This window comes from Sinocyclocheilus anshuiensis, unplaced genomic scaffold (genome assembly GCF_001515605.1).
Source record: "Sinocyclocheilus anshuiensis isolate Anshui unplaced genomic scaffold, SAMN03320099.WGS_v1.1 scaffold509, whole genome shotgun sequence".
In the NCBI taxonomy this organism is placed as follows: domain Eukaryota; kingdom Metazoa; phylum Chordata; class Actinopteri; order Cypriniformes; family Cyprinidae; genus Sinocyclocheilus; species Sinocyclocheilus anshuiensis.
The window spans coordinates 408,920-419,861 of NW_015539853.1; the positions used below are offsets into that span (position 1 = coordinate 408,920).

General features: G+C 40.8%; 2 protein-coding genes across 2 annotated transcripts in view; both read right to left on the reverse strand.

Moving 5' to 3' along the window:
* Positions 1-3,405, reverse strand: part of LOC107684739 (prefoldin subunit 1) — a 20,630-nt gene extending 17,225 nt beyond the window's left edge. Inside the window, exons 1-3 of the mRNA XM_016481079.1 lie at positions 3,281-3,405; positions 2,474-2,640; positions 2,291-2,375 (exon numbers count right to left, since the gene is read on the reverse strand). Of these exons, the coding sequence (XP_016336565.1) occupies positions 2,291-2,375; positions 2,474-2,640; positions 3,281-3,313 (285 nt within the window). The 5' untranslated portion in view covers positions 3,314-3,405. The remainder of the gene's footprint in view (positions 1-2,290; positions 2,376-2,473; positions 2,641-3,280) is intronic.
* A 5,329-nt stretch (positions 3,406-8,734) lies between these two features.
* LOC107684707 (proheparin-binding EGF-like growth factor) overlaps positions 8,735-10,942 on the reverse strand; it is a 4,776-nt gene continuing 2,568 nt past the window's right edge. The window contains exons 3-6 of the mRNA XM_016481040.1: positions 10,365-10,554; positions 9,815-9,970; positions 9,631-9,719; positions 8,735-9,547 (exon numbers count right to left, since the gene is read on the reverse strand). Coding sequence (XP_016336526.1) covers positions 9,644-9,719; positions 9,815-9,970; positions 10,365-10,554 — 422 coding nt within the window. The 3' untranslated portion in view covers positions 8,735-9,547; positions 9,631-9,643. The remainder of the gene's footprint in view (positions 9,548-9,630; positions 9,720-9,814; positions 9,971-10,364; positions 10,555-10,942) is intronic.

Genomic DNA, 10,942 nt, shown 5'->3' on the forward strand with positions numbered 1-10,942 from the left:
CACACACACACACACATATATATATATATATATATATATATATATATATATATATAAAAAAAAAATTTCATCTACAGCCACCTTGGACTCTACCCATTTCATAATGTCTATGCTACATTAGGACACAATCAGAAATCCCTCAAAAAACGAACAAACAAGCAATCCAATTTCAAAGGAACTTCGAAAGAGCAGATCATTTAAATTCGATGCTGGTGAGACCAAAACCTGTGACAACATCTACGATTATCAACACCCCACAAAAGGAGAAACATGATGTGACACTGAATCAATTGCATCAGTCATTTTCATAGAGGCCCACATGTAGATGATCACGATGACATTTGTCATCACAATTTCCTTACAATGAGTTCTTGGTAAGTCAAATCAAGAATGAATACATCAGCCCTTTCACAGTTTCTCTCAGACCACCTACTAAGTTCCAGTGCAGCTTTCTCATTGGCTAAAATGACTGTCAGTGGACTATGAATTTCATAAAAACTTTAGGCAGTATTTTACAAAAACAAACCTGGGGGTTTGGCTGTACATTGTCCACAAATAAGGACTTTATGCCAAATGAAGCACAGGTCCAGGCAAAAGGATGACAGCACAAATAATATAACATGCAGCATGTGAATGTTTATGAGAAGATAAGTATATCATGAGGGCTATGTAGCTCATGTGGCTTTACCTTAGTGACGGGAACGCTGCGATGTATGCCCATTATTTTAACCGCACATATACCTCCCCCTGAATGCACCGAGGAGCTAAAACAACACTGGGGGCTTCTGCCCACAAACACCAAATGTGAAATTCTGAGTGTACTTGCAAAACTGTGGGAGAAGCATGCAAACATGTCTCAGTGGAAAAAATAACCGCACAAGCATGTGGGTTTTTAAAGAAACAGAAACTGAGCATAGCTTCCGTGTAAACACTTAAAGCCACACACACACACAACAAAAACATAAGATCTTTCTGCATCAAAATACTATTTATACATTAATTTGCATAAAACATTATTTAAAAGTGGTCCAGTGTCATTAATAAAAATACATTTAGTCTTTTTCTTTGCATAGACATTTTATGAATTGTCTAAACTTTCTACTTCTGATGGTTTTAGTCATCTTTGTAATAGAACCATGACAAAGCAATTGAACAAGCTAACAGTTTTGACACCTTCTTTTTGAAATTCACAAATTTCTACAATACAACTACAAATACAAGACATTGGCTCGGTTTACACCTGGTATTAACATCCGTCTTGGGTGATTTGATCACAAGTGGTCGACCTAATCGCATTACTGCTTACACCACATGCACTTCAAACGCATTGGACCACTTGTGATTGGATTTCATCAAACTGGGGAGTTTTCCTTTCATGAGTGCATACATCACTGTCACTGTATCAATGCATGTGCACTACTGTTCAAAAGTTTGGGGTTGGGATTTTTAAAGAAGTCTCTTATGCCCTCCAAGACTGCAATTATTTGATCATAAATACAGCAAAACAGGAATATTGTGAAATATTGTTTCAGAAATAATTCTAATATGCTGATTTGGTGCTCAAAAATTTTTTTTTTCCATAATCAGTGTTAAAAACAGATGTGCTGCCTAATACTTTTGTGTGAACCGTGACACATTTTGTCTGAAACCGAAATCTTTCATAACATTATAAATGCACAGATAAAGCACAGAATAATAAACTAATATTATTATTAATAAAATATATTTATATTATAAAACACAAATAATATACTATAAAAATATATCTGAATTTTATCATTGCTATTTTTTTAAACACAAATATGATGATTAAAATGGAATACTCAGTTATTATTCATTAAATGAATTTCAGATATGATCTACATTTAGTTAACTTAACTTTTACCCCAAGAGAATTATCTGTGTCACTGCATATGGCATACTGAAGCTGTTCTGTGTAATCTGTATATGTATGGAATTCTATCATATTTTTCAAGATGATGCATAAACAGCAAACTGTGAAACGTTGACATTGTATCAGTGGTTGATTAGACAATTACACATTAGCATTTACACTAATGTATGTGCCACATGCAACACCCCTAAAATGTGGTTTCAGTGACTAGGTCCAAAACAAGACTTTGTTTACACCTGTACTGAACACTTGTGATTGGATCTCAACATGTATTTTAATACCAGATGTAAACATGTAAATCAGTACTCCTGAGAAGTAACAAAGTTTTGAGATGCATGACAATGTGTAACTGAGAGAGACGCTTTACATTTTTTTTTTTTTGTGATCCTAACTTACCTCAAGCTCCTTGACCTTTTCATCTGCCGTCTTCTGCTTTTCCAAAAGCTGATTGGCAATCTCATCTTTTGACTGTAAAATGAACCTGGAAAAAGTGAGAAGATGGTCAAAACAGTGAACAACAGAGTAAAAAAAAAAAAAAACTAATTTAGGGCAGATTTTACAGCAACAAAATGTACATACATGCGTCCTGCTCCCTCATACATGCGAGTGCTGTCAGGGAGCGATGTGATCTCTGCGTGCGTGAGGTTGGCGTGCTTCTTCATGCGGCTCAGCTGTTCGATCTGCAGGTCTGCCAGCTTCACCTTCTGCTGGGTGTCAACCATTTTAGCCTGCAACTCCGCAAAGGCCTGTGGCATACAGATGTGAGGATTGCAGTTTGAGTTAAATGAGATCTTAAATGCAATATCATCGACTTTTCTCATGCCTTTAAAAATGTTTTATTGGATGTGAATGAGAAAGTTATTATAGAAGTACCTGAAGAAGGGTTGTTCTATATACTACAAACTCAACCATATGGACTAAAGTGCAGAAATTACTGAAAATTTACATTACTCTTTAAACCTTTTTGCAGAAGGTTTTTTATTTTAATCATACATTTCATCAAAAAATATCGCAGTTACGAATAATTAGCAAAAAAGTAAACATTAAATAACCAAAATGACGGCTATATTTTGAAAGCTTCGTACATCGTTTGATGTATGTATACATATTAATTTATAAAGGGTTTACAGTAGTAAAGGAATTCACAGTACTAAAAGTATAATGTCTATGATATTTTGACTTTATACCAAGAATAAGTTAATAAAACTGAAAAGCATTCTAGTGCACCGAAGTTGCATATTGGTACGTTATATCACATCGCTTTTACAGTTCCATGCCATAATTCTAATCTACCCGAGTTTAAAAACTCTTTACTCGATTAATTTATAATGACGAAGCATTAAACCCGTTTAGTTTCTATTAATAAATCTGTATACCCTCGTTTACCTTTTTCAACTCGAGGTCTATGGGAGCCGCCATGATGCTGAGTAGAATGAGGCACTGCGCATGCGCAAGATGGTCGCGAATGCTAGTGAAAGGTCTGCCTAGACCCCCTCTCGCCTGGACAGCATTTTCGGTTTCGGACAGACGGCTGGTTCTCAAAAATGCTCTCTAGATAGGCAGCACGGTAGGTTTATAGAAACAGCATCAGTCTTAAAATAGTGTAGCACAGGAATGGCTCGGTGCATAAGATATTAAACGTGTGCAAGACTTTATATTTATTGTGAATAATAATGTAAGTGTAATGTTTCAAAAGCCAATGCTGTCTTTTCCATTTGTACAGCCAGTTTTGCACTACATCTGGAATGTTTCAATTCAGTGCTACATTTTTCAAGAAAATATCTGTAATTATTAACATGTTAACATGTTGTTTTGTCTTGTAAAGTCATGTATGTTCTGCACTATGGCTCAAGGAGTCACTTTATTTTGTTTCTTCTGCCATCCAGGAGACAAACTATAGTAAACCAACCAGCACATGCACATTCCATGAGACGTATACCAATACATATACAAATGTATATGAGATGTATACCACAACATAACATAACACAACATATTCATTCCCACCCCAGTGACCTCTCAATTTTTTAAACTTTATAAAAAAAAAAAAAAGATTACAAGACAAATATGCTACAACAAATATTATAACATACATTATATATTATAATAATATAAACACTTAAAATAAGATCACAGACAGTCACAATGTTTTTTAAACAATTGTTTATTAAAGTGAAACAGTAATTTCATTGGTTGAAAATATTTGGTTATTGCTTACAATTATTAAATGAAATCATGTTATTTTATACTATACACAGTACTTAAAAATATTTTGATACACATATTCTATTTTATTTAACTTAATTTAAGCTACACTTTCTCAGTAATGGATATACCTACAAAGCCCTGTGTCAGACATTCCTCCACAGTATGTGATTTAATTGATTGCATTTTTAGAGCTCCACAAATCTGTTTATTTCACAGTTTAGCTATAATATTATTAAAACTATACTGGAGGGTCTTCCATATGTGATTGTACAGTCTGTTATGCAACTTCAGCCCTATTATTATTTGATTGTATCTATCAATAATAAATATCTATACAATAAAAACACATATACAAAACTAACAGTGCATTCAGTACACAAAATTGTTACATATCAAAATAAATAACCAATACATTATAAATAAATAATTACAAGTGCTTTGTGGTGTTTCCGACAGTACTATAGATTTAGACTGATGGGAGAAACGCTCTGGTTACAAACGTAACGTCGGTTCCCTGAGATAAGGGAACGAGCGTTGCGTATACACGCTTATGGGGGAAACTCCTGTTTACTCTGATACTGAAGCCTGATTTGTTCAAGTTCGTATACCTGCATGAACAAATGGCGCTTCAACCTGCCAAAAGGGGAGGAGCCGACTACTATATAAGTTGGCTCAAAGCCATCAGAATCTTTCGACTGTCAGCTGCAGCCATCGTCTCGCGTGCAGACTTATAGCAAGGCAACTTATGTAACGCTCGTTCTCTTATCTCAGGGAACCGAGATTACGTTAGTAACCGGAGCGTTCCCTTTCGAACGGTCTCTCCCGTTGCGTATATACTCTTATGAGGAACACATCCAAATAGCACTGTGCTATAAGTAATTGCATAACTAAGAAGCTCTGCGTGTCGAAATAAGGGCCCTTAAGAAGCATGAGTATGAATGAGCCCCGAGCTTAACTCGCTGGGGACTACATAGTAAAACCTACATAGGACGACCAGTCGGCGGCCGCACAGATATCGCCAATAGAGATCCCACTGGACCATGCCCAGGAGGAGGCCATTCCTCGAGTGGAGTGGGCCCTCACCCCAATAGGGCAGTGAGCCCTCTGTGGCATAAGCCAGGGCTATAGCATCGACTATCCAACAAGAGTCATTGTTTCATAACCGGCAGCCCTTTGGAGCAGCCTCCGAAGCATACAAAGAGCTGCTCCGAGTGTTGAATCGGGCCAGAGCGCTCAACATACACTCTAAGAGCCCTAACAGGGCAGAGTGGATTGGGACCCTGCTCGTCCACTGAACTAGGAAGAGCTAGAAGGGTAATAACTTGTGCTCTAAACAGGGTTGAGAGCATCTTAGGCACATAGCCGCGTCTTAGCTTGAGGATGACTTTACAGTCGTTAGACCCAAACTCAAGACATGAGGCACTTGACCGATGCTAATGCCAAGAGGAGGGTGGTCTTGAGCGACAGGTGCCACAAATCAGCCAACTGGAGCAGTTCAAAGGGAGGAACTCGTAGGGCCCTAAAGACTATAGATAAGTCCCAAGTCGGCACAGAGTGAGGACGAAGCGGGTTCAACCTCCAAGCTCCCCTCAGAAATTTAACGACCAGGTCATTTTTACTGACTTATTGGCCAGCCACGAGAGCATGATTCACTGCGATGGCTGCCACATAAACTTTTGAGTGTGGAACATTGGGTGCGTCCTTTATCCAGCAACTCTTGTAAAAAGGTTAGCACGTGTGGCACGTCACAAGAGGACGGGTCCAGGCTGCGTGCTGTACACCAGTCAGGAAGGCATACAAGTGAGCGCAGGGCCAATCGTGGGCCCGGGTATCTTGGTGCTTCAAAAAGTAAATTGGGCAGTAAAAGTTGTCTTCTTAGGCGAAGGGGTCTACCTCTGCCCTCTAGAAGACAGACCAGATCATTTGAACCGGGCGAGCTACATTGCCCCTGTACAGCATGTCATTTGGGCTGGATCGAACACTGTCCCCAGGAAGACGATTCACTGGCTGGTTGACAGAACTCTTGGCTAAATTGATCTTTAGCCCAAGTTGCTTTAGATGGTTGAGTAGCAACGATATGTGAGCGATAAGTTCCTGCTCCGACCTGGCTAGCAACAGCCAGTCGTCAAGGTAATACAACCTGACACATCCGGGATAGCTTTCCAAGCCTGAAGCCAGATGGACAGTGGTTTTAGCTTTTCGATTGGCAGATTGCCACTATGGGGTAGGGAACTGACCGCCATGGCAGTGAGAAGTGGAGAATTGCTCTTTTGAGTATGTGGGTCCGCTGTCACAGCAGTAATTTTATTGGGCTGAAGGGCGGGTCCAGTTAGAACAGAGCTTCCATCGCCTACAAGGCTGGGGAATGGAAAGCAGACATGAGCCTTCTTTGAGGGAAATCCAGCCTCTGCGAGACTTAGCCCTTTCCTCTTCCTCTCTTGCTGATCAGGACAGCTTTTGAGGCTCAGGATCCAGCGTCAAATGTGGGTGGGGTCCTTGGCGTTTCGGAAATGGAAATCGTTTCACCATCTTGAAGCACTGTTCAAGCCCAGGCTCAGATCTCAGAGGAGGCTGGGACTTTAATGGCGCAGCTTTGGCAGGCTGTTGAGTGGATGGAGCCTTCTGGTGACTTGTAGCAGCCACCGAACTGGAACGTTTTGGCAGGAAGTCCTGCATAGCTTGCGAGGACTTCTGAGCTGCTGTAAAACGCTCAGTGAATCCATCCACGGCTGGGCCGAACAGTCCCTTTGGAGAGACAGGAGAGCGACTCTGTCAGCGTCCCTGATTTCAGTTGAGTTAAGCCAAAGGTGGCACTCCAGCACCACGTTGGCTATGGCCTTGACGATCGCCTGCGCAGTGGCCTTTTTAGTGCGCAGAGCCAGGGCAGTCACTGTGCGCAGTTCTTTGAAGGCCTCAGGATTCTGTCCAGACTCATCCATACCATGGAGGAGTTTGGCCTGAAATACTTGTAGCACAGCCATCTTTTGAAGCGCTGAGCTAGCCTGGCCAACCGCTACATAGGCTCTATTCGCCAGAGCGGAGGTCGTTCTGCAGGGCTTAGACGGATGCACTGCATGGGCTTTTACCCCCAAAGCTGATGGAGGGCACAAATGAGTGGGAGCTTGTTGTATCCTTTTTCTTCAGCACCATCAACAGAGGTGAGAGCAGCAGAAGTGGAAGAGTTAGCACGAGCTGAATAGGAGGCGTGCCTTCATGAAAAAGGCAGATCAGCTCGCTGTCCACGCTGGGCCATATTGGTTGAGAGGAAGGGAGGGGGTCCGGGTCCTCACCGGGACATGCCCAGTCCTCTGTGTCAGAGGCCGTCAATGACATAGAGGGGCGCTGGTCCTCACGTGTGAAACACACCAGCGAATCGAGGTGCTGCGGGAAGAGTGAGGTACATGGGACTTGAGCCAGCATGACATCACTTGAGCCCAGGGGATTCCTGCTGATCAGTTCCTGTGTATTTAAAGTGTGTTCTAGTTCTTGTCCTTTGTCAGTCGTTGAACGTCATCCTGTCGTCCTGATGTGTCGAGTCCTGTGATCCCCAGCCTTTGTTAATAAAACCCTTTTGATTGATTCTACTCCGTGTCTCCTCGCTCCTTCGTGCCCGTGTTCCTCGTGTGTGTGCACCGTGACAGCTGTATAATGGCAGTGAATGGTGCCTGTTTTTGAAGCCCAAAAAAAGTGCATCCATCCATCATAAAACTACTCCACGTGCTCTGGGGTGTTAATAAAGGCCCTCTGAAGCGAAACGATGTGTTAGTGTAAGAAAAATATAGATTTTTAAACATTTATAGACTGTAATCTCCAGCTTCCGGTCGCTGAAGCAGGCGCGTTCATGACAAGGCGTGCCTTTGAGCGCATGACGTAGGTGTAGTGGAAGGCGCAACTTAAGCTCTGGGGAGAGAGTAACGAACGCAGAAGCATAGAGGAGAAAGCAAAACAAAACACCTGTCATGAACTAGTACTACAAAACGAAGATTCTGAGTGAAAAATGACGGAGGATTTCGATATAAGGCAAGAGGAGAATGAGTTTTTTTTGCCCAGCCATATTTGTTTGAACTCGAGTATACCGACCAGGAATGCGAGATGGAGGAGGCTGCGGCGGTGGCACAAACTACAGATATAGTTCATGTGGTTTCCCTGTGCTGTAAACAAAACTTGGTTCTTGTGAGACTACACTCTTCTTCCTGGAGCTTATTCTCGCAAAACTACACTCTTCTCCCTAGAGTTTACGTTGCGCCTTCCGCTATGTCTACGTCATACGCTCGAAGGCCTTGTCATGAATGCACCTGCTTGAGCGACTGGAAGCTGGAGATTACAGTATATAAATTTTAAAAATCTATATTTTTCTTACACTAATGCATCGTTTCACTTCAGAAGGCCTTTATTAACACCCCGGAGCCGTGTGGAGTAGTTTTATGATGGATGGATACTCTTTTTTTGGATTCAGAAACAGGGGCACCATTCACTGCAATTATACAGATTGGAACAGACAGGACAATTTCGAATATAACTCTGAATGTGTTAGTCTGAAAGAGGAATGTCAGACACGCCTAGGATGCCTTGAGGGTGAGTAAAACACAGGCTAATTTTCATTTTTGGGTGAACTATCCCTTTAAGTCCTGCTGCCCCGATGTTTCTTCCTCCGAGGCTCCTGGGTGGGGAGAAACGAGGAAGCAGGCTGTGGAGGACTGCCTCTGTTGAAAAAGACGATCCGAGAGCGAAGCTCTCGCAATTAGGGTAATCAGTCCCGGTGAGCGCAGCCCAGTCAAGCGACACACTCACCGTGCCTATCTGCTTTTGAAATTTGCTCAGAATTTGCTCTTTTAAGTTGCCGGATGGCCGCAGGGGAAGGAGCTCAGCGATCTTCCGCTGCCAGGGGCTGGTCTACGGCGAGCTGCTGAGCTCCGGCTTCTAGCGTCAGCTTCGGCGTCGGCTTCTTGCTTCAGAGTCCAGCAAGGAGTCGCTGAAGGAGAACATTTTGACGAATGGCACTCTGAGCAGACTTGTATAGTAGTTGGCTCCCCCCCTTTTGGTGGGTTGAAGCACCATTTGTTTGTGCAGGTACACGAACGTGAACAAATCAGGCTTCAGTACCAAGAGTAAACAGTAGTTTCCCCCATAAGCATGTATACGCAATGGGAGAGACCATTGGAAAGGGAACCAGAAACACCCTTTTTGAAATAAATAAATAAGCAACAAACAAAAAAGCAACTTGATTAAAGTCGCAATACATTCATTCGGCTCAGTCCTCTCAGTATGTTCTCCACAAGGGGAATACATTGATAAGGACATTGTACTGCACATGGAAGCAGCATTCAAAACATCCTTCATGCCAGTCTAGACAGCCACCATGACTGCAGGACATCAAGGGCATAGGATCAGTTTGAACGGGGGCTATCTATCCATGGGTCACATGTCCTTTTGGCTTTCTTCGCCCTGTAAAACAGTAATAAATATTATTTTGTATTAATTTGAATAAGAAACAAATAAAATCTGGCCATTCATTGAGAACTATTTACCTTTCTTCCCTTATCACTTCTGTACTGACGTTGCTTCAAGTTTGACCTTTTCTTCTCTTTCTACATCAGCATCACCTTTTTTGTGGTACCTGTAAGAAAAACATGCTGAATATCGAAGGAATTTTGTAAAACATCAATGGTTTAATAATTAAGAATAATATAATGCTGATTCATGGTAACTCACCTTAGTGCCAGCAGAATAGCGATGATTGCAAGACACATGAGGGATAGGACCACAGCTATGACCGCTAGAGCTGTGGTCCGGCTGTAACGCGGTTCCTCCTTACCAACTGGTAGGGTAAATATATGGCATCTCTCTCCCGAGTATCCTGCTTTACAACTGTAAGAAAGACCATCCAAAAGATCAAAATTAGTTCAACCGCACAACAGGAGAATCATATCAAATAAATTAATTCATTCATTCATTCATTTATTCAGATATTCATTTAGATTAAATTCCTATTCTGTAAAAGCAATAATTCTGTTATCTTTTATCATTCTACTCTTTTTCTGCTCTAATTTTGTGCTATTCTGATCTACTATTCAAACTGTATATTGTAATATTGCTGATATTGGGGGCCTTTATATGATTAACTGCTTGTTTTTTTCCCTCATTTGTAAGCAGCTTTGGATACTGCTAGATGAATAAAAGTAAAGGTTAAGCCTAAAACAAAAGATGTCCTTAATTTGTTGAACAAGAACTGGAAAAAACTAAAGAACTGTATGAAACTCACACACAAGAATGAGTGTTCAACTCCTTCAGATGCTGACACACTCCGTGAATGCAGAAATCTTTGTATTCCTCCAGGCAGGGGTTCTTCTTTCTTCCCTTGCCTTTTCCTTTGCCCTTCCTTTTTCCTTTTTTTGTCTTCTTCTCAGTAGTGGGAATCACTGATGGATGTTTGGGTTTGGTGGAAAATGCCACTGTTGAGCAAGAAAGAGCGGTGATGTCAGTCCATGATGATCTAATATCATACAATAGTCTAACACACTCAGTTCATATATTCACGTATTCACTAGCATTTCCTGTGGAAGTATACGGCACTTAGTTCTATTATTATTTTTAATAATAAAATAATAATCAATTGGTTTAACATAAGTAGTCATTCCACAAAGTGTGACTTCAAAATGTACTTTTTTATATTTTAAACAATTATACTATAAAGTATATTATATATATATATATATAAAATAATAAAACAATTGGTTTAACATAAGTAGTCATTCCACAAAGTGTGACTTCAAAATGTACTTTTTTATTTTTTATACAATTATACTATAAAGTATATTATATATATATATATATATATAT